Source organism: Barbus barbus, assembly GCF_936440315.1.
Source record: "Barbus barbus genome assembly, chromosome: 46".
Lineage (NCBI taxonomy): Eukaryota > Metazoa > Chordata > Actinopteri > Cypriniformes > Cyprinidae > Barbus > Barbus barbus.
This window is the reverse complement of record NC_136724.1, coordinates 17,869,860-17,895,120: the sequence shown is the minus strand read 5'-3', so window position 1 is coordinate 17,895,120 and position 25,261 is coordinate 17,869,860. Positions and strand designations below refer to the sequence as shown.

At 37.1% G+C, this 25,261-nt stretch overlaps 1 protein-coding gene across 1 annotated transcript in view; it reads right to left on the bottom strand.

Annotated features, from left to right (window-relative positions):
* Window positions 1-25,261, bottom strand: part of LOC306864967 (ephrin type-A receptor 3-like) — a 62,705-nt gene that overhangs the window by 20,303 nt on the left and 17,141 nt on the right. Inside the window, exons 4-8 of the mRNA XM_079409289.1 lie at window positions 14,540-14,695; window positions 14,040-14,393; window positions 11,165-11,277; window positions 9,000-9,162; window positions 7,308-7,416 (exon numbers count right to left, since the gene is read on the bottom strand). Of these exons, the coding sequence (XP_079265415.1) occupies window positions 7,308-7,416; window positions 9,000-9,162; window positions 11,165-11,277; window positions 14,040-14,393; window positions 14,540-14,695 (895 nt within the window). The remainder of the gene's footprint in view (window positions 1-7,307; window positions 7,417-8,999; window positions 9,163-11,164; window positions 11,278-14,039; window positions 14,394-14,539; window positions 14,696-25,261) is intronic.

The following is a 25,261-nucleotide window of genomic DNA, read 5'->3' as shown; positions in this document are numbered from 1 at the left end:
AATAGACTTATTTAGTGCTTGTCAAGACACTATCATTACTCATACAAACCTTACGTATTAAATGTTGGCATGCTACTCATCCTATAGTGTCTGCGCAACAGACATTAATAACTCAAATCGCACAGCCTAAGTGGTGTGCTAGTACTTTCCTAAGTGATCAGCATATAATAAAAAGGTGAATAATAAAACAGGTAAAAACTATAACATTAGGTTAATTCGGAGTAAACTACTCAAAATAACCATATACCTGTACCAATACCCCAGAAACCACCCCAAAATCATCCTAGAAACAGATTTCTTTTTTAACAGTAACATGCGACAAGCCACTCAGAACACTTAAGCAGTAATTGTACTTGTCTACATTCTGAAATGTAAGCAAATACATATTCTACAGGATTTAGATATACAATATAGGTTTAGTCAGACTGTTTTTCTTTTTTATTAAGAGTATGAGCAAAGAACAGCATCATAAAACATCTGAATGACAGAGGTTCACCCAAAAATGAAAATTCTGTCATCATTTACTCACCCTCCACTTGTTCCAAGCCTCTATGAGTTTCCATCTTCTGCTGAACACTAAAGAAGATAGTATGAAGAATGTTGGTAACCAGACAACTGATGGTAGCCATTGACTTCCATAGCAGACTTCCTACAGTCAACTGTATGGATACCAACATTCTTCAAAATATCTTCTTTTGTGATCAGCTTGACAAATTGAGGGAGATTAAATTATGGCTTTTTGGGGGGGGGGGGGGGGGGGTGAACTATACATTTGATAAATATATTTAAAAATATTTTTGAATATACTTTTGATGACTTATTTTCTATGGATACACTCTCAGGAAAAAATTTTACACTTATCCACTAAATGAGTTCATTTCAAATTTGATGCCTGCTACATGTCTCAAAAAGGTGGGCACGGGGAAATTTTTAAAAGATTGGACAACAGCTGGGAGAACATCTAGCAACTAATTAAGTTAATTGACATCAGGTCTGTAACATATATGGGATGTCTTAGAGAGGCAGAGTCTCTCAGAAGTAAAGATGGGCAGAGGCTCTCCAATCTGTGAAAGAGTGCATAAAAAGATTGTGGAATACTTTACAGTGCATAACATCATCAAAAGTTTCAGAGAAACTGGAGAACTCTCTATGCGTAAGGGTCAAGGCCCGAAGACGTCTGTTGGTCTTCGGGCCCTCAAACGACACTGCATCGCTCATCGGCATGATTCTGTCATTGACATTACTAAATGGGGCCCAGGAATACTTCCAGAAACCACTGTCGGTAAACATAATCCACCGTGCCATCTGCAGATGCCAACTAAAGCTCTATATTGCAAAAAGGAAGCCATATATGAACATGGTCCAGAAGCACCGTCGTGTCTTATGGGCCAAGGCTCATTTAAAATGGACTGTTTCAAAGTGGAAAAGTGTTTTATGGTCAGACGAGTCCAAACTTGACATTCTTGTTGGAAATCACGGACGCAGTGTCCTCCGGGCTAAAGACGAGGGAGGCCTTCCACCTTGTCATCAGCATTCAATTCAAAAGCCAGCATCTTTGATGGTATGGGGGTGCATAAGTGCAAACGGTATGGGCAGCTGACATGTTTTGGAAGGCACTATGAATGCTGAAAGGTTTTAGAACAACATATGGTCTCCTCCAGATGACATTTATTTCAGCAGGACAATGCAAAACCACATACTGCAGCCATTACAACAGCATGGCTTCGTAGTAGAAGAGTCCAGATGCTGAATTGGCCTGCCTGCAGTCCAGATCTTTCACCTATAGAGAACATTTGGTGCATCATTAAACGAAAAATATGTCAAAGACAACCACGAACTCTTCAGCAGCTGGAAACCTATATCAGGCAAGAATGGGATCAAATTCCAACACCAAAACACCAGAAACTCATAACCTTGATGCCCAGACGTCTTCAAACTGTTTTGAAAAGAAGAGGAGATGCTACACCATGGTAAACATGGCCCCATCCCAACTATGTTGAGACCTAGCAGGCATCAAATTTTAAATGAGCTCATTTTGTGCATAAAATTGTAATATTTTCCAGTTTAAACATTTGTAATGTTATCTTCTATTGTGAATAAAATATTGGCTCATGTGATTTTAAAGTTTTTTAGTTTTCATTTTATTCAAATAAAAAAAAAAATGTACCAACATTTCCGGAATTTGGGTTGTACTTTAAGAGTACATATTACTACTCTAAGGTACTATCAATGCACCTTTTAGGTGTAGATAAGACACAAAGTTGTCTCTTTAAGGATACTGCCCCTGTGACAAGCTGTTCCGACAATGTTTCACATGCAAGCTTTTTCTTTTGCTGCAATTGATTTTTGAGCCTAAATAATGTGGCTATATAAACTAGATCCCATCAGACAAAGAACCAAGTGGTTTTCTCGAACAGCCTCAGCATGAGATGATGTGCTACGAGCATAAAACACTGTCGTTTTAATGTAGTAACTCTGTCCTCTGACCCTCAAACTAGTTCATTACATAATGATCCTCCAGCTCATTGAGCTAATGAAGTAAAGCAGCTTCCAGCTGGGTCTCAAGATCTGTTCAGCATGTAGCGGACAGCATGCCAGCTCCGGCTTTCACCTGCTACAAGGACATGCCAAGCCACTGGCATGGTCAATACATCCCAGTGGGTGGCATGAACAACAGAACAAAATTCAACTGATGTCCTTGCATGTTGCCACGTGTCTGATCTCCTAAAGGACAGTGTTCATTTGGAACGGTTCACTGAAGCATGTATTTTATCTGGAAAAATCTGTAAAGAAAGAGTCAACACATCCTTGAGCCATAACTTTTGCTAGTCAATAATCATGGATTATTAATGAATTCTCTCCAGAAGTTTGTAATTTTGCAAGCTTTTTCAGAGAAGCAAAAGGACATATTGACACATCTGATGAAAACAAACCGAACAGACCAAAATAAATCATTACATCTGCTATAAAGGTCATAGTATAATCTTTTTATTTAAAATGCAAATAAAGATTGCTATAGAATACAGAACTAAAAACAATGACGTGGCTATATTACCTTTTATAATTACTGTAAATAATAACTTTTGATTCAAACTTTATCTGAAAATATAGAAAGAAATTCCAAATTACTTGTAATATTTTCTAAAAAGAAATGTGACTATCTCACAATTCTGACTTTTTTTCTCAGAATTTATTTAATAGAATTATGAGATATAAACTCGCAATTGCCGGTTGTAAAGTCAGAATTGCCAGAATAAACTCGCAATTCTGACTTTTTCTTGTAATTTTGACTTCATTACTCGCAATCGCTATTTTATATCTTAAATAGCCAGAATTGGAATTAGAAAAAGTCTGAATTGTGAGATAAACAGTCGCAATTACCTTTTTTTTTTTATTCAGTGGCGGAAACCAGCTTCCATACAATATGGAACGGAGTGATAATAGTAAATCAGATATTTTTGTTTTTTTTGCAACTAGAAATTGACAATGTGGTCCCTAGAGACATCTCTGTAAACCTTTCCTCCTACCTTAGGATAAAAATTAGATTTACAATCAAGCTAATTACAAAAAGAGGAAATGATCATGTGTTTGGAGGAAATGGGCACTCATAAATTCTAAGCTCCTCTGACAGGTGTTTTAAAAATACTGACTCTATCAGTTGAGAAGGGCTCATTACGCTAATTGAAATCCAGAAGAAAATCGAGCTGATTGATGGTGCATCCTTGTCTCATCTCCAGCTATTGCACATGCATCCAACATATAATCTACTTGTATATTCCGGAATGTTCTGCTGATGCGTCCAGACACATCTACAGTTGGCCTGCCATCAAATGCATGGAAATGAAATTCTAAGTGAAGCTGCTTGCTGAGAGTGAGCGAGTCATGATGTGCTCAGGGGCTACACAGCCAATGATTTCTACTTGGAAAGGCACTGGAATAGCCAGATGGAACTGTTTGAAAAAAAAAAAACAGCAACCCTGTTTAACAACCGAACACATTCATGCAAGCATTTCGGAATGGCATAGTAATTCCATTTTGTGTGTGTACTTGAATGTGTTGCTATATTTCTATGTTAAACACATACAAATGGACTGACTAAAAAGTCACGGTACAGTATCAAACCCAAGGGCAAGATACAGGTAATGTCTGCACTAAATCAACCGAACAAGACCCATTAAGCCCTCGGCTGTGCCTCCAAAGCATGATCTACACCGCTCAAACAAAGAACTGAATAACAAAACACATTTACAAGCTACATTCACTCACGTTGGTAGATTGTGAATGAAATCTACTTTCCCTAAATGGCAACAGTTACATCATACCGTGGGTTTTCACTACACAGAGAGAAATGTGATTGTGTATGTCTGTTTTCAGCTGCTATATCACAATAGTTTTAAATTGATTTCAGACACCAAACTGTTTTTATTTTACTCATTGATTGTTTATGTGCTGCTCTCAAGTAAAAATCTGCATAAACAGCAACTGGTGCACCATTTTTGGTTTAAATGATTTTTGCAGTGTAACTGGATAATTTTGTGTTTGTACAATTTGATAGAATTGAATCATTTACTCATTTTCGAAGAGTCTCATAGAATATTCAACCATCAGAGAGCAGCTGTTATATGGCGTGTACTTATTTTATTACGCAATGTATAATTTTTTTCCCTTCTTGCATGATTTTGTACACTTGAAATCTGCCAAACCTTGATGTGATTGAATAAGACAGGCAGGGGGGAAAAGCAGAAAAGGTTCCTCGCATTACACAAACACATAACCACTAATCAGAAATGCAATAACCCCAATAATGGAATATTAACCGACAATTCATTCATCACTCCCGCAGAAATCAGCCATGTGGCTTCTAGATTTCATCATTAAACTGCAATAATTCCATCCAATGTGAGCATTAGCGAATGGTTTGGAGGCTGTCCAACTGGAGGTAAAGGGACTTGTTTTAATATCAGAAGCTTGAAGTCTTCAGCTCGTTTTCATAGCTGGCAAACAATGCTCCTCAGACTTGATAATGTACGTGTCTTTGCTTAGTAGGCACCTGCTAGACGTACTGCGGCATCAGTCATTGTACTGAAATGTTCCACAGACACAATCACAAAGATCTTTAAAGTCTTTAAAGTGTGTCCTTCATTTTTAATTGCTTTTCTGGATATAAGCAGAAAATAGGGGGGAAGTGAAAGACAAACGAAGACCATCTGCCAGCATCATCACCAGCCAATCAAAGCTGTTTTTTTTTCCCCTCATCAAGTACCAGAATGCTGGCCAACTCCAAATCAATGGGAGCCCAAATCAGTGCAAAAACAAAGTTGAACACACAAAACATGCCTGAACTCTTCATATTTCACTGACCAACCTCAACTTTGGTGTGCAAACAGAAGACAAACATGGGCCAGTGTTCCCATTGCGCTTGACCAATGCATTTCCACGATTTGTTCCAGTTCTTCGTGATTACTAGACATAAATGATTACATTTGGAAAAAGCATATGAAAAAAAGCATGCACAAAGAAAAATTCTAGCGAATTATACAGAAAAAAAGTCATAAACGGAAATGCAGAACAGAAATTTTAATTCTTTTGAGAACTTTTAGGAATTCATATCACAAATCACGTTTTCCAAGAAACCCTGACTGGTCACAAATCTTAAATTCTGCTGTATAAATTCTTTAAAAAAAATCTCTTCAGATCTCCCATGACCTTGCTCAAGCAATCAAAACCCTAACATCTTGCTTATGATTCCCACTTGAGTTAAACTTTGCAAAAAAAAACGAATGTATGTTTTCAACTCAGCGAGAGAATCAGAAAACAATGACCTCAAACTGTCAATAATGGAAAGGCCTCGCTTTCTCAAAGCTCAGCTGAGGTTCTGAAAGCAGTAAAAGAACCGAGGGCACTGTGAACTGAATACCTTGTTAAGTCCAGTATATATAGCTCAGTATAATCCAATGCCAAGGGACTGAATGCAATTACAGAGTTTAGCTTCACTCACCATTACGATTCATTGGCCTCCACACCACACTAGAAACACGTCATTCGAGATCAGCATCAAAACTGTTTTTATTGCTTCCATGAGGGTCTTCCCACAAGCAGTCACACATGCATTGGGATGGGGGTGGTGGAAACCATGAATAAGAGGTGGCAGCACCAAGGTTTTGGCTTGCAGGCATAAACTTGGCCGACATAACACATCCTACGGGACCTTTCTGTCACAGTGCATTATGGGTTACAAATTGCAAAGCAGACGGAAATCTCATTCTGTGTTACAACATACTGGATCATATAGCATCCAACAGTCGAAAAATCCCTAGTAAATCAGCCTTTGAAATAGGAATGCGAGTGCCGGTCAATACTAAAATAAAAAGCTGCAATGATGCCAGTCTTTCTGCAATATTGCTAGGAGAAATTAAATTGGGTAGCTGCATATTGCCTTTGTAACACTGTTATTTGATTTTTGTTATACGAGCAATGTACACACACACACATATATGTATATGTATATGTGTATGTATACACACACACACACACACACACACACACACACACGTGTGTATATGAAATTTATATTAAATATATATATGAAATTTTTTTAAAATAATTTTATAATTTTTTATAATTAATATTTTTTAGAGATAAATTTATATTTATAATGATATTTTTATATATTTATTTATAACAAAATTACAATGTACTGAAACCCAACTTTGAATATAACAATCTAAGGAAGACCAAGAGGGCGATTTATTTAACAAGAGCGGTTTATTTTCTGCTTTCTGTTCATCTCCTCAGATCCCCCTTTCCTTTCATTTCCATTTCATTAGCTCCCTCATTCTCAGCCGTACAGCGCGTCTACTCTTGCTTTTCTCCCTTATGTCTGTCTCTTCAATTGTTCTCTCAAGTGTTTGCATTCATCTCTACAGATCAAGCTATGCAATCAGAGGGCTAAACAATTTTGTGTCCTTTTGATTTTGTGTAAATGCACATATGCACACATACAAAGGCATACACACACTGACAGATACACAACATCTCATTTGCTCGATTCTGTCTATCTATATTTACGCTTCTTCGCTGATTAAATGAAACATGGTTTCTTTATCCTTCATATGGATTTGTTGATGGTTAAACAACCCAGATTAGCACTAATTCATCCAAGTCTGTCAGTGTAGAAGTTGGCAATTAACTGCTTTTTCATCATACAGAAGGCTGCATGCTTGGGGTCGGGATATGTTTAAAGAATAAGGCACGGTCTGAATCTATAAGATGGGAGAGCTTAGAGAAGAATAGTAAATTACTCTTACCGTCCACTCACAACAAAACAGGCCACTAGCAAGACCAGAAGCACTGCACCGCCTGCCACAGAGATGGCCAGTATGGTTTGCTGGTTGGGATCTCCAACCGCCAGCATATCTAATAGAAAGAGAGAGAAACCAACATTAACACAGCGATTATCTTCAGTGGTTCCTGCATTTGTGAAAATTTACCAGAGTTCTGGGATATCCAATATCCATAGTTTAGATTCATTATTTTAGGTTAAATTTCTATGAATGCATAAAAAAAAAACTTTACTATAATTCATGATTATAATTTGATTATAATTTTAGTAAACAAACAAAGGGATGTACAATAAGCTGAATTTCTCCAGATAATGTTCTAATAAAAAGATTTAAGAAAGCGGCCCTCTAATTATGCACACAGAATGGTGGCGTGTAGCATATGGTACACAAACTATGAGACAAACACAGCGGGGCATCTGCCTACTCTCGGCTGAAGCTGCTCACACTTCAGAGGAACACTGACAGAAAATCTACATGTTCAGACTTCAAACACCGCAACAAGAGAGCAAACTGCAGCGCGTGAGGAGCTTAGTCTATCTCAGGGGACTAATTGAACGTGTTCACATGTATGAATACTTCACAGCCTTCTTCAATGTGTGCAGCGGATCAGAAATTCAATCAGCGATGTGTGATGGAGAAATACACACGTGTGACACAGGTTACAGTTTGGCCGAAACGAATGTCCTTGAAAATATAAAGATATTCAGCTGTGAATAAGAAATCAGGGGTTTGGTGGCACTTACACAGTTAGAAATTATAGAGGGATCTACAAAATCAAGGACATCGTAAATGGGTTTCTAATAAAGAATAAAACTTAACCATGTTAAAATTGTAATGCATGCCTTATTACAATTTTCTGTAATTTTAGAGTCTTATTACTTTAATGAAGCATCAGGAATATAATAAAAAAGCAAATATTTACTAAATAATTATATTTTTAATAATAAATCTTACATAATGTGGCTCATTTGCCTAACCGTAAGCTGGCATTATAGCACAATAGAGTTAAATTGAAGTGAGAATTCTTCAGCACACAAAATTTCATTAGAATGTTATTTTGAAGCAAATTCATTAAAGGGATAGTTCACCCAAAAATGAAAATTCTGTCATCATTTACTTGCCCTCAAGTAGTTCCAAACCTGTATGAATTTCTTTGTTCTGCCGAACACAAAGGAAGATATTTTGAAGAAAGTGGGTTTTTTTTTGAAGAAAGTAAAAAAAAATACAATGGAAGTCAATGGTGCCCCAGAACTGCTCTGTTTCCCACATTCTTCAGAATATCTTCCCTTGTGAAAATAATTTTCATTTTTGGGTGAACTATCCCTTTAAGCAATATCCTTTTGCTATTGGATATAGTCTGACACTAAGCAATTTCAGCAGTGATATGATGAACAAGTGTTTTATGTAATGAAACTATATTGTGCAATTGGCACACAAGGTATCGGCCAATCAACACCCAGGAGCAGACCCATTAATTTTAAAGTGGCATTTTTAGGGTCAGATTTCATAGTCTATTCTCTAAAACTAGAGGAGAACACTGTGGCCAATCACTATGAAAATAAAGGAGGTCTGCTCTGCTGCAAGCAAGGGATCCTACACAGGTAGAACATTTCTGGACAGTTTATGAAGGTGCATGAAGGATGGTTTTCGGCACACCTTCATGGCTCGTTTCCAACTCAATTTCTCCCCTGTAGTTCCCATAGCCTCCATCTGTACGGGCTCGAATCCGGAAGATGTATGTGGTCCCCGGCTTGAGTCCATCTACCGTCATACTGTTGGATTTGGTCTTCAGCACAGTGTAGTTCTGGTCCTGCTGGTTCTATAGTAGAAAAGAATGGAATAATAAGTGAACAAGGCTGCTTTCAATGAAGACGGATGTCTCGATCCCTCACAATGATACCTGAATCCCTTCCTGTCCTGCAAACCCCAGGAGTCTAGATGAACTTTGTCAAATCATCCATAATGCATCGACTCACATTCACAGAAAAAACGAAGAACAAGAGAATAAAGCATGCAGATTGGATTCAAATCAGTAAATTGCCAATTAGCTCAGATGGAATTTAGTGCTCATTCAAGCACCTCCTGCCAATGACTAATACAATGCTTTTCACATAGACGGATTGAACTGAAAAGAAACAGCAGATTTCTGCTTTTTTTTTTTTTTTTTTTTTTTTTAAGGGCCTAACAGCTTTTCGGCTTCCAGTAACTGGAATTTATCCAAATAAATGACATCAATCCTATTGACTTGGATCTGTCGCCTCATTGTCCAATTCTCATTGTCTAATCCTAAAGAGAATTCCGTACAGTGTGCTCATGTTAATATTTCACAGCTTATCGATATCCATTCATCTTCTTTCATGTAAGCCCTTCGCTAAAGTGGCACATGGCAGCTCGCTTAGGGAAATCTAACGTTCCAGACAGGAACGCCACGCCCTGCGAGAGAGGGAAGGCCATACTTCCTGTGGTCCTATTAAATCTAAGATGGGCCAAACAGGCAGCATCAAACGGATTGCGGACACAGCGGCAGCCAAGCCTGTCCATCTGTGCACTCCATCTAAAAGCCACATAGCCAATAATCACCTGAATAAATCATAATAATTACCCATCACCCTGTTTTCATGCCACACAGCCAAGTACAGTGGTACATGAAGGTGTCACCAAGGGATCTAAACAACTGACTGCATGAAATCACTTACCCTGTGTATAGAAATGTCACAGTTCACACTAGATATACATCTGTACCATATCAGTAATTGAATTATATTGGAGATACATTTAATTGTGCATGCTCATTTCTGCTATTTTTATATTTACATTACATTTGTGTTCATCTAACAATCACTTTGAGTTCATCTTCACAGTTTAACAATGTTATACATTATCTCGTAATTAGTATGCATTTTTCATATGGCACATTATAACATTGTGATGCCTTACCTGTAGTACATATGCATTTAAAATTATTGATTTTTAATTTTATTTTTAATTACTTAGACACAATTGTACAGAATAGCATTTTAATATAATACAATTTTTAATATATATTTAATATTAAAATGGAATTCTAATATATATATTTATTGGTTATAGGCCATAAAATGAGTATGTGCCAGTGAGGAAAAAAGGTGAGGAAAACATTGTATTTTAATTAAGTAGAATTTTAATATAGTTTTAAATGTAATATTACAATAGAATTTTAATATGTATTTATCGGTTACAAGCCATTAAAAATGGCCTTACTACATAGTATGTCACATTATTTACTATTCAGACCCAATTCCCAACAATATTGCACACTTAATATGACATTACATTCTCAATATGTTTCAAATGAAGACGTCAGAAAATCTGTTTGAAATCAGATTTGATCATTTAGAATTAGAATCTTATTTGAATCGGATTTCAAACCAAACATGGACAAGGGTTTAATCGGATTTCAAACATAATCACATATGGATTTGTAAATATATCAGATTTCATGTGTTTTTCTGTCTGTTCAGCCAAAAAAAACGAAACGGGTTTGAGTTGGATGAAGTAAAAATTGGATATTCGCTGCCCGCTGAACAAAGCCTCTGTAATTTGTTCAGGACAATAATGTCATCAAGTCTAAAATGTGACAACCTCAAAGGTTTTTGGCAGACAGGAGATCCATGAATGTTAATTGGGACCGAATGAAGCATGTCTGTGTTAACATTACAGTCTCTCCCCAGAGTACGATAAAAGTGAGCTGCCATATGTTCAATCAGTGCAAGGAGGACTCACATAGGGCCAAAAGGTCATGAAGATCAACGTACGCCGAAGAAAAGACCAAAGCGTCTAACCTTTTCATAATAGGTGACTTCATATTCCACCACGGTCCCGTCAGAAGGTTCTGGACGCTGCCATGCCAGCGTAACACTGTCGGTGCCCTTCCTTTCCTTTAAGATGACGCTCACTGAAAAAGAAAGAGAGAGAGATGAATTGAGATTGATTTCCATGTAAAAGAGGAGGATTAATTACACTTCTAATTAAAGAGTATGAGAGGGCTGGCGGATCGCGTCTTGTCTTTTTCGGGAGTGATAAATTATTCTGCGTGTGTAGTGAGTCATTTTCACCCCGTACTACATTGCTGGCACACAGCCAGAGCACCTCAGCCCTTCTATTCATACAACAGCAGCGTTCGCGAGCCGCCCTGAGCGGAAAGAGAGAGAGACAGAGGTGCTAATGATGGTGTCAGATTGTGAGTACAAACGAGGGCCTCCGTTTTGGGCCCCGGCAGCTAGTGATGAATGAAGGAGCTGACGTTTCGATCTTTAATGAGCTGTGTGAGCCCTAACTCTGCATACTCTGATCTGCTGTGCAGCGCTGACACAGTGACACCGCTAACTGCCGTACACACACACAAACACTCTTAAAGTGATAAACAAACAGCTACGCTGATATCTCAACATGTGTTCGGTTCACAGATAAGGAAAAGATATGCTTCAGTTGAGAGTAATGAAAAGAAAAGCATCTCAAAATATCACAGAAAAAAAGATGTAGGACGCGAGTTAAACAGTTAAACATAGGACAATAATGCATTTATATATAGCCAACATGATCTGACCATTATGTGAACACCACAATCTAAATACAAATATGGTCAGTAATAATAATAATAACTTGATAAAACTTGAACTTTTTGCCTTTTGCCCTCATACCATACATTTTTGGGTATTTTTATTCTTTTTGAAAGACGTCTCTTCAAGGTTGCATTTATTTGATCAAAACAGTAATATTGTAAAATATTACTACAAATGAAAACAATAGATTTTCAGCATTGTTTAAAGCAAGGACAGTTCAAAAGAACAGATTTTTTGTCTTTACTCTAATTTTTGAACAATTTAATGAATACTTGCGGAATAAAATAATTTTTAAATGTAAAAAATATCAAACTAATCCCAAAATCTAAAACATTAATGTAAAAAGAGCAAATTTCACATTTTTTTAAATGAATCCTCTCCATTTCAATTCAATTTCATGTTGTCTTTAACACAGAGGATCAATGTAAATACTTTTTGTATCATCTAACTTGCATTATACATTCATATATGTTGCATTAAAACGCTTTGCATTCAGTTCTTATGAAGTAATCAGTCTGTCAGGTTTATTTGATGTATCCATCACTTTATGTCTCCTAAGAATTTGCATTTATAAATATTCTGTTTGCTATCTCTCGCACACCTGCCGATGAAAGATGTGCGCCGAAACATCAGTCAATATCCGAATCACGCAAAACATGCAAATACAAGCACTACATCATCCCAGAAGTCTCCTCTCGACACGCGGCGGATTGTCTCTTGAATATTTCAAGCGGTGTGGACCAGAGGCCAAGCACTCGAAATATAAGCCAATAAGAGTTACGTATACCTCAATCAGTCCCCGCCCACTAGTGGTGTTTCCACGGTTACAGGCATGTCGGCTCTCATAAGAGCAAAGGGCTGTTGATCTGGGCATCCTGGGTAACTCTCCTCTCAGGCTTCTCATTACGCTGCCTCTCGCTCCTGCCTGTCTCGCTCTCGCTCTTGTTCTCTGAGGGGCTGAATCATACTTAACCACAGGATCAGGAGAGCTCGTCCCTCCTCTCGACCAATGACAGGCTTCGAGGCGCTCACAGAGTGCGGGTTTAAAGGTCAGGCAAGATATAAGAGGACCCACTGAAGCACAGCGCACCCGTGTAAAATTCAAAAGCAGGAAGCAGGAGACAGAAATTGTGACTAAAGCTTCAGAGATTTAAGAGCACAAGCAGAAAAATGTGTAACTGAAGATGTTTAAAGCTTTCAAAGGATAACAAATACTACATATCCCTGACCCTCCTGACAGCCAACTATAAAATATACCTGCGTCACCTATTATGCCTCTTTGTCTTTTTTTTTTTTTTGTATGAATCAAATGAAAAGGCTCAAAAAAAGAAAAAAACAAACAAACAAAACATTGTATGTCCTTGTAAAATGTTCATAAGATTTAGAACAAAGGGTTTCAGACTTTTAATGCCAAGGTCCTTCATATATAACATCACCTTACAAGATACCCCTTCATAGGAAATGAAGACGGCTTTATATTTTCATGTATAAAGGGCTCATTTATACTGTATATGAACATATTACATGTGTTTTTGCCAAATAAATAATTATATTTATTAAAATATTACTTTATATATTTATAAACTATGAAATTAATATTCTATATTATATAGTTTATTATTTATTATATTGTTGATATTATATACCAATTCTAAATGTAATATAATATATTTAAAGAAGTATAAAATAGTTATATTTATTAGTTGAATGTATTTATTCATACAAGATTAGTTTCAAGATTTGGCTTTTATTTTTAATCCTAAAACTCAGTGGTCAACATGATAAAATAATTGCAATAATTTCGAAAAATAAATAAATAAATAATTAAAGAAAAACTGAAAATGTCCGCTATTGCATAAATATAATAAAAATAAATACATGTTAATTGAAGACATTTATTTAAAAAAAAAAAAAGAGATTTGGTTCATATTTCTTAATTTCTTGAAATTTAATAGTCAACAACAGAATAAAATTAATCTGTAATTAACCTGATTTCTAAAAATAATAATCACCAATTTGCCTTCAGACACCAGCTTTGAAAATCAGAGGCTACTAATAAGCAGAAAAATTGTTTAATGGAGACGTGATATCTCACCTGTCTGACTGGTGGTGACGTTGACGGACACTAGTTGACGTGGACTGGGGCTGAGATCTGACACTCCGTTCAGGGCTTCAATGTTGAAGGTGTAATTGGTGTGAGGCTGCAGTTCTGTGACCAGAACTCTGGGGTGTGTCAAGCCAAACTGCCTGGGGTTGAAATGTGGACCGCTGCCACAGGGAACGCACTTCTCACTGTCTCCTGCTGCCCCTGCTTCTCCAGAGCACTTCCTGCAGTGGACACTGTAGGTGACATCTCCACGTCCACCACTTTCACGAGGAGGACTCCATTCTAGTGTGACTGCAGTCTCGTTCACCATGGAAATAGGATTGCCGGGTGCCGACGGCGGTCCTGATGAATGTGCACACAAGTAAAACACATCAGTTGTGCACTTAATCAAATAAAATCATCAAAACACAATAATGAACTGGATGTTTCAATGCTTTATATACTTTATTTTTATTAATATTTAGGAAGCCACAAGACCCTTAGCTTACTTGTGCATGCCATAGAGCGAGGGTCCGATTCGGCCCTGTAGAAGCCTCTCTCACACACACACTCAGAGGCCTTGTCCTGGTGGGAGTAGCTGTGTGGGGGGCACTTCACGCAGTACGCATCCATAGCAGAGGCCTTGTAGAAGCCTGACCGACATGCTATCAAATAAGAAGGGGAAAAAATGAGATTGTATTCATATTCAGAAATATTACTATTACAATAAATTTAATAAATGACATAATATATATATAAAAGTATAGATAATCAATATAAAATATTAAAAGACAGATAGATGTACTCATGTACCCCCCCCCCCCCCCTGGTTTTTCCTTCTGGAGCATCAATGGGAGTTTGAACATTCTGTAATAGTTGCATATGAGTCCCTCAGTTGTCCTCAGTGTGAAAAGATGGATCTCAAAATCATACAGTCATTGTTGGAAAGGGTTCAAATACACAAAAATGCTGGAAAACCAAAGAATTTGTGGGACCTCAAGGATTTTTTCTGAAGAACAGCAGGCAGTTTAACTATTCAGGACAAACAAGGGACTCATGAACATCAGGTAAGAACACGGTATTAAGAATCAAGGGGGTGTAAACTTTTGAACGGCGTCATTTTTATAAAATCAAAAAAAAATTTTATTGTGGACTATATGTGAAATATCTTATTCAGGTCAGTTCTAAAACAATAACATGCATTTGGTATGATCACGCTTATTTTTGTAAAATAATTAACTACTGTATTTGCAGATTCTGCAAGGTGGATGTAAACTTTTGACTTCAACTGTAAATAGACTTATACATATAAACATATATACACACACATACTTGTTTTACTATTTATTATAATAAGAATTTTATTGTAATTATATTTCTGATATATTTTTATATAAAACAAAAAAGATCATTACAATAAATTACTTAAATTATTACTTGAGAAAAAATATTTAAAAAACACATAAAATTAGATATGTACATATGTATGATAACTATGCTTCCATCCAACCATTTCCTTCTGAAAAGGGAAATACACAGAGAGATTCTAGAGATGCTTAAAGTCACAGTAGCAAACACAGCCTGTTGTGTGCTAATAATACAAGCAAGTGAAAAAAGGTTCAAGTAAATCTACTTTGTGATTGATCTTGAAGCAAGAAACCTTACGCTTGACTTCCTTTAGTCAGCAAGTATAGGTTATAAGTTATTTCTTTTCATATATAAATGGGGAAAAAATAAAGAAGCAATGTGAAAAGAGGAGTTTTGTGATGTTATCTGAGGGAGGTTTCCTCGCAGCTCTCGTCACCTTCTCCAACGAGGCATAACTAACATCCCGCTGCAGCATTAGCCTGACTGGAGGCACGTGGCGGCCGTGTTTTCTGTGTGTGTGGGGGCCTTGGGTTAAGTTGGAGCTGAGTGAGTGTGATTGGTGTGTGTGTGTGTGTGTGTGTGTGTGTGTGTATGCATGCATTAGAGCACTTTCCCTCAGGGACGCTGTGCCAGACTCCCATGTTGCCCCTGAACTAAAAGCAAACTCTATATTTCTGCAAACACATCCCAAACATGTCAGTTCTTATCAGCCACAGCACAATGCTTCCAACATATTTCCCTTTTCAAAGCGTCTAATACTGAACTTTAGACCGTGCTAATGGAGTGTAGAGTGACGACAGCTTTGAGAAGCAGTTAGAGGTGGATATAGTTTTGAGAGGTGTTGCTTGTAAATTTAACAACGTTAAGTGACTCAACCTACAGAGTAATTCATAACTCAAACACAGATGCTATCTTGGTCTCCAAGACAACTTAATTAGAGAAGCTAATATTCACACGTCATGCTATAGCTTTTTTATCCACCATACCAAAAAAAATATAAATAAAAATATTTTTTTATTATGTATTGAAATGATAATATCACAGAGACAGACAGACAGACAGACAGACAGATAGATAGATAGATAGATAGATAGACAGACAGATAGATAGATATCCCCCCCCCCCCCAACATGCTATGCTGTTCAATGCAGGGGCCAGAAAAATCCCATTGATAATCAATAGCAGTAGAAAAAGAATTACATTGCACACTTTAGAATTTACACTCACTTTCTCGACCTCAATCCATTAACTGATGCTCTGATTTACCACCACATTACCATTAATTAATGGCCGGAGATGTTTCATAATCAATAAGACAGCTGTCCCTCTTAATTAATCAACAACTTTAAGTTCCCCACCAACCAATCAACAGTGGTTTATTGCCAGTATGAAGCGTGAAAAGGTCAAATGAGTCAAAGCATGAGCAGATGTGCCTTATAATGGGAGATAAAATCATGTAAAATGTCATAATCTTACTGACCAGTCCAGTTTATTTTTATTATTTAATATTTTGGACTATTTTTTGGCCTAAAATTGATTTCAGGTAGGCTTTCTTCAACACGAATGACAAAGATTTCTCCATCTATCTCAATCTAAAGCCACTGACACAACCACACACACACGGCAACATACACACACATGGAGTGAGAAAACATGAAACCGATAATGCTTTAGTAAAGATAAGACCCTCTCAGCGGGAGATCTTTCTGAGAGATTAAAGGAACAAGAATTTGCTCTAAATGCTTTTACTTCAATCTGCCGAAAGGCAATTGGGAGCAGCAGAATTAATACTGCTCTTAACAGGAATTTTTTATTTATTTTTTCATTCTTCCACAGTGTGAAATTACTAAATCTATCCTTTCTCAGTGTCACGCTGACTGTATTTTGTTATCTAGCCATGCTCTCCTTATATTTATTAGAAATGTCATAATCCACATGACCACAAATATACAAAAAGCCATTGTTTTTTAAAGCCAGAGCTCAATGTACTACATAGTTCCTGCTTTTCTGTATACACAGATGTGGAAATACACAAAAAAAAGCAGTTTTCCCAAATGTCTACACTGCTGTACTAACTAAAGCTTTATGCTAACAGGCTTACTGAATTCTGGCACAAATCCGGGAGTATTCACTGACCTAAATAATTCGGAGTTAAAACATAGTTTTCAGGCTTATGAGGTGAAGTTCTGCTGCATGGGGTGTAAAAACACTGATATACTAAGCTAAAACCTGAAGAACGCGCGATCGTTTCTCCATCACCTCTGGTGGTCAGCGTGAGGTAAGAGGTGTAAAGTCTCCGTGGTGGTTTGGAACGAGGACTGAAATGAAACAGCATGTGTGTATTATGGTTTTGCACCCTCTCTGTGTTCAGTGCCAAACCAGAAATCCCTTGGAAAGCCCGGCCTTTTGTGGAACCCAACCGGTCTAGTGTGCAAAGCCAGCGCAATAGCAACAAGGCAGATTTCCACTATGCCTGCTAACCACAAATTAAACTATGTTAAAGGATATGGAAAGCTGTGAAGGACAGATCCAGGAGAAGTAATTTGCCCCTAAGTAGAAAGCAGAAAAGCTCTAGATTAATTGGTCTGTCTGAGATCATCAGAGCTTGAAAACATCCTCCAGCAAGGTGAGTCCACCATAATGAAATCTTAATTTCGGCAAACAAAATGAGCATGAACATGATGGTTTATGCAGGTTTGGTGCTGTATAGCCAAGCTATTAATTCAATTACACTCATTTTCTATGAATTTATTCAAAGCATTGAAAATGCAGTTCAGGCCCTGAATACAGCTCTTTTATGATGAACATGTCTCTAATATATATATAAAAAAAACCATTAGAAGCATTTCTTCACGTTTTATTAATATTTAAAAACTTTTATCCACCAAAATCAAAAAGTTATGAATTTTACAATGAGCAACAAAATGTCAACACAAATTATTGATGGGAGAGGAAAATAATCAATGTAAAACAGAACATACTGAGATTGTACTTTTGTTCATGAGCAGAAGACAGAAAAGTGGAACATCTCAGGGAGATTTCAGATGGCTTCCTTATCAAATATTTATATTGGTGTGATTGGTGTCCCCTTGGCTCAAGATAATCAATAGCTTTTATATATGATACCTTCAGACAAAAAGACAGAAAGAGCAGCACCATCATGGGAATTAAGTAAGAGAAAGCAAGCAAGAGAAAAATGAACAGTGGAGCGCTTTTTTTTTCTCATCCTCCTCCTCACAGGATTTTTTTTCTTCCTGTGAGGAGGAGGATGAGAGACATGTTTGGAGAGTGTGTTTAATGCCTGGTCCATGGGGACGAATGGTTGCTATTAGTGTATTTCTCATTCTGTCTGCAGCCTCTGGTTCATATTGAATGAGGCAGATCAATAGACATCAATCCACCACCTGAACAGCTAACAGAGACCCTTCTCCATCACATGGATCAGGGACACCACATTACTATTGTTAAAACAAAAACTGAATAAAAATAAACTAAAATAAATACTAATACAGCCAGAAAAAAAAAACTCAATTAAAGCTTAAAAAATATTTATTTAAAGACTAACTAAAAGTAAATTTGGTTGCCCTAAAATATTACAAATTAAAACTAAAATAGGAACTTTAGAAAAGGCTTAGAAAGTAAATCTAGAAAATTGTACCATGTATAAACCATAATAAATTAATATACAATATACTCCTCAAATCTCTTTAACATCTTGCTGTTATTTTAATATCTCAGTAATAGACCTATACAGTAATAGATTAAATGTGAAGAAAATTAAGGCTTTTTTATTAAATAAATTAACAATACATCTGCAATCAAGTCACATTTTACTATGAATTAAGGGGGAAAGAAATCTGAGACAAAATTTAGGCTAAATCAAACATAAATCTATTATTGTGTTCAAATTACCATGATATTACAATCTAATACCATGGCCTCACCACAGTACTTTTTGTAAGGATAGACAATACAATTTTACAAATAAAATAAAATATTGAAAAAAGAACATGGCATCCATGTCTAGTCAATCCAGTTAGGCGACTATGTCCACCAGTCTTCAATGAAGAAAATGAAGGGAGTTTTTCTCAGATATGACAGACAGATTTTCTTGCCCCCTGAGGGAGAGAGTGAGACGGTAAGAGTGGCATCCCTGCTTCCAGCGCTTCAGGTGCCCTTTTCAATTTAACAGCATTACGGACCTACTCAGAAAAGCAGAACAGCGTAGCAAAGGTAGGGTCAGTGGAACACCGACCGCAGGGTCCCATACCCACAGAAACCGTGCATTCTATTACCTAGGGAGAGAGGCTTATGTACTAGTTTCCATGGCAACATAATTCCAAAACGTTCCCTTCATTGAGTGTGAATCAAGACTTACATAGTAGAACTCCAGGAGGATTGAAGAGTGAAATTTTATCCACACGTAGCGAAGGATTTGTACAAACTAAAGCAAAGAAAAGCGCTTGGAAACGTTTGCATCTCCAACACTTTCAAAGGACTTTAAATAGCCAACCTTCAGAGGCATGTTTCATGTGCTTGGTCTTGAAAGGGACAAATATGGGCTCCTCTAGACTAGCTCACATTAGTATTTTGAAGTATAATCATACGGGATTCTCTTTTATGCATACAACATGAAATTTGATGGCTGACCAAAAAGGCGCTAAGAAAGCGTTGGCGTTAGTGATCAGTGAAGCTCCGTTTCTTACATCTAGACTTTGATGTTTGCTCACCTTGACTCACTGATGCCAAACAGCCAAAATGCATCAATATCAAAGCGCCACTTTCCATTTGACATGCTAATCGAGGCTAACAGTTAGCCTCTAGGGTATTTCAGCATATTTGTCTATGGATATCCATGTTTGCATTTCTGTTGGTAAGCAAATGACCTGCTGAGCCCTTTGACATACAAGACTAAGCAAGGTTCTTCACATTAGCAGAACTCGATCTCACCTACAGGAATGGAAGTGTTCTGGTGATTATAGCGCTGTATTGATTTAGCATCCGGTTGCACAGCAGAGACTTTTTAAAGTCTTTTCAGCCATTTTTACCCTGGCCATTAGGCAATGTAGCATTGATTTTTGGAGAAGGAAAAAAAATCCAACCCATCCAGGCTGACGACTGGAGAATGGTAGAGCCAGACTTTCCTCAAAGCTCACCCGCTAGGAACACAGCTAAAAGGTCATTCGCAATATTCACATAGAACCAGCCTATTCTTGGCCTAAACCACATCTTTAACCCTTTAAACAGGAAGATTATGGAGGGAGATGATCTCAGAAGCAACTGAGGATATCAGACCTTCTCAGAGGTCAAACTCTTTAGCTTCTCCAATAACCATGGTTGCACAAATGGCTTAAAAATCACATAACACAACTTCTACCTGGCTTTCAACATCTGAAATACCTGTCCAATTACCTCAGAGGTGTCAAGAGAGGGTTTAAGCGTCTCCACTGCTGGATTTCTCCTTTGTCTCAATCTGCTCTCAATCTCCCAGAAGTGCCCTTTCTTTCCAAAGGCTATTTCCCGCTTTCCATCCATCATGCACAGCGTGACAGAGCCAATCTCCCAGGCTTTGCTGGTACGCCTAGCTGAAACATCCTATCAACCTAGTGGCATATAATGTCCACTTGAGCCAAAGACAAAATGTCTACTTAATCCCGTGAAATAACTGGTAGAAGCAAGGTGGACAACTTTATCATGATCCAAAAGCAGAGTTCAATTTTCCATTAACCATCAATTAGGCCTACAACAGATTTTCCAACTAAGAGAAGAATCACACACAATAAAACCACTTGCAAATGATATGATTGCAGAGCCAATCCAATAAACACTTACGAAATAACCAGATATATGCAGATGTGAGAAGTACTTGTTCGTATTACTGTATCTATATATAGTGGCTAGGGTGTTTTGGTTGGTTGCAAGTGCTTTGCCAAGTCAAATCTGCTCTATCTGGTCCCTAGAAATGGCTTCTTCATTGGGGCAAATAGCTACGCATTGCGCTACTGGCGTCCTGACTCAAGAACCTTTCCCGATCCCACCCCCACTCTCTCTCCCACTTAACTTCCTGTCAGTTCTGATCTGTCCTATCATAATAAATCTTTTAAAAAATGAAATAAAAAAATATATTGTTTCTTCAGTATAAGTCTATGGGATTTTATTCACTTGTTTTAATAAATAATAAATAAAATATAATAAATAAATAAGATTTAATAAAATATAATAATATTATAATACAATTCTAAGATAAATACATCAAAATAAATGTAACAAAATGTAAAAACAAAAAAAACAAAAAATGTATGAAAAGAAAATATAAAATTAAATAAAAAAAACTCTAAGGAGCTAATGCACAACTTTTTTTAATCTTAGAAATGCATCATTTGGGGAACAACATATTAGAGGTGGTTTCCATCCAGTTTGCATCCAGTCTACTCAATCTTACAGCATACTCAATACAGTTTTCCTACAGACTTTGTAATCAGTAGGGATGAAATTAAAAGCAGGTGTGTTTGGAGACCGGCGGTCTTGCTGTTATTTCAGTGGGGTGAGCTACAGAGCGGGCGCAGGGGAGCTTCTGACCGCAGCTCTTGGGTGGAGAGCTATAAAAAGAGATTACCCATATATGTTAGAAAAGTAGCAATAAAAAATTCTTCTCCGCTTACCCGTGCCTTTTTTTTTTTTTTTTTTGCTGTCTGTGCGAGCGTACAATGCTACAGCCTCACTATAGCAATTTAAAATCACAGGAATATAAAATAAAACTACTTCAAGCTGAGTTTCCAAAGCAATGCATTATTTCTGAACACAGAACAGCCATTAAAATAGCTGCTGAAGTCTCCCTCATACTACTGTTTTCTTTTAACATTCTATGTCATGAAAAATCAAAAAGATTTATTAATATTGGTCTATTTAATAACCCTCCCACTGTCTAGAATTTTGCTTGAGAAAATTCTTGTCCTCTATAATCATAGAGGTTGATAGCAAAATCCAGATTTGCATGGGAGAATGTGAGGTTGTACAGGTCTGTAATCACAAAACATAGACCAAGTCTTTAAACCAGTCAGTGCCAGACTCTGAATCAGTGCTGGAAACTGGCTTCTCTTAAAAGACAGTCTCTCGTTTTATTGATAGTGGCTCCATTTCATTACACATGTGCAAATGCTATTGGATATTTCATTCCTGTCTCTCCTGTGGCTCCGCCTGTTTTATAAATGTGGGAACTTTTAATGACCAAGACATGATTGCACTCTAACAGAGTGGCTTACGGTGAAGTTTTTGTCTCTTAAAATTGAAGTAAAACCCCTCTTAACTCCAAAATCAAAAGTATTTTTGGGTGAAAAGGAATGCTCCACAAGGGGGGGAAATGTAGCGTGCAGTTTGTTAATAACAATTTAATCTCATTCAATACCTTGTGTGGCCTAAGGCAGAAAAATAAAATAGAATAAAATAAAATAAAAATCATTGAAATGGGATATTTGAATAAAGATTACAAAGATAATTTTTTAATTTGGATTAAATGTGTACTGATGAGTAATGGACAATAAGACTTGGAAAATGCAAGTAAATAGGGTCCATAAGGATTCATGCTGACTTTAAATAAAGGAGTCTGAGCCAACCAGCAGACTGTTTCTCCTGGTCGTAAGGCCCTCTTGTCATCTGCAGCCTGCCAGATAAATTATTAAAAGAGTTTGGAAAAAATAATACAAGATGACTGCTGGTTGCACGTGTCGTTCCATCCACGTGCCGCCTTCCTCCCCAACACACACTGAAAAAATATATCTGAGTGCCATTAAGAGACAGAACAGAACAGGTGTAGAAACAAATCCCATTATAACGTTACTGTGAGGCTACATCAGAAAAGAACACAACACTGGTAAACACTGTAGTGAGAAGTGTAAACTATCCATGCTCAACATAAACAGCAACTAAGATGTCCATTTCCCCATTATGGGTTTGTGAAAACTTTGTAAAAATCGCAATCCTCTATTAGTGTCATAGTATGATTTGTGAATATAAAACTCATAATGTTAATATTTTAAATAGGAATAATAGGCCTATTGTGACTTTTAAACTGCGGGTGATCAGGAGGAATGAGGAAGAAATGTCTAGTTTCCTTAACATTTTTCCTTTTCAGTAAAAAAAGACTGTGAAGCCAGTCAGTTTTACAGACTGTGAAATACAATTTCTACTAAACGCATGCAAAAACATTCATAAATTCATCCTGTAGACAGAAAAGGCACATTCAACGATGTGCTAAACTCTCTAGATGAAATTTTTGAGTTCTGTAAGCTGTCAATGTCCCTGTATAATTGATGGCGCTCCGAGTCTTTGATGCTTTGGCTGTGGAGACTCTATTCCTGCGTTTGTCTTTCCTACAGGGGTCCACACCCAAGACCCAGCAGCCAGACGAAAAAAAAACCCACCGGCTACATCTGGTAGCCATCCTGACGTTCCCCAGAAGAGCTCACAACGGTCTCGGTTTAACTGCTTTCTGACAAAGAAATGCACAAATTTCAAAACTCCACAGCCCTTAAACCTATGAAGACATCATCAAAGGAAATTAAGCCTGTGCGCTATGTAATTGTCAATTAGCGATACCATCACTTGCTTTCCCATCAGTGTTTGATTTGGGCGTCATTTATATTTTACTCTGCCCAGATCTCAGCATGCCAGCAATCTGAAACTCGAACATGTTCTACAGTTTCCTTAGAGACAACTGCACGCGAAAGAAAACAAGTATCATGAATCGTCTGTGTTATGACAGTTGGACCATGAGCCTAAATTGCAGATTGGCACTTTGCCATCCACTGACAGGTTATTCCATGTTGTTTACTATCGGCTACTAAAGTGCTATTGATCTGAACAGCAGCTGGAGGTATAGAAATGGGTAGATGACATGTAGTAGACAGTATGATAGAGGGCTGAGACGGTTAGACGTTTTAGACTAGATGCCACTAATAAAAACAGCATAAATATTTATAATTTTTACACAGTTCAAAGTAATGATTAAACTAAAATGAAATACGGTTCTGCATAGCCATTAAAATAATTTAATTTAAAAACAATTATTATAAATAAATATTTTTACATTAAAAATATTTTGTGAAGGTTTAATTTTATATGCAGGCACAATTTAGATTTTGTCCACAAAACTAATTTTAAGCATTTAAGCATTTGGTTTTAAAGATCATGAGAAATGTAAATTCTTGTGCATAAAGTCGAGTGCATCCAAACTGGCTGGCAGTGTAGCTACACATGAGCATCTTCTTCTCCTTTAAAAATTTGTTCCAGAAATAATATTATCAAGGGTAAATGAAATGGCTATTGCAGATGTCTGAAGCTGTCTTCGCCAATAAAAGCTTCTCCGTTGGAAGAAAAACTTGCACTCGATGCAGCTCATACACACACTTCCAAACTGGCAATGAGCAGCTAGCAATATGCTATGCAGAGAGCTCAAAAGCATATGGGTGAAGAAAACAGCTCAGGTCACTGAGTTGGGCTGAATGTTGAACAGGCAGCTTCACAGTTCACTGAGCTGTAGGGGCTATCAGCATGTACCAGTGACGTTAAATGATTCAGTATGTATGTGTATGTCTACAGCGCAGAAACGGTATATCACGCTTCATGTGTTATGGGACCTAAATATCCACAGGCATGTTTGGTCGGATTCACTGGCAGCACCAACTAAATACAGCAGGGTGTTTTTTTGTTTGTTTTTTAACCAGATGATGATGTATAAATATAAATGTCTCAAGGGTCCCTTCTTCAATGTATAATATGATTTAATATATTATATATACTATAACATAATACACTACAGGTCAAAAATGTGGAATTTTCAAGTTTTTTAAAAGAAGACATGCTCA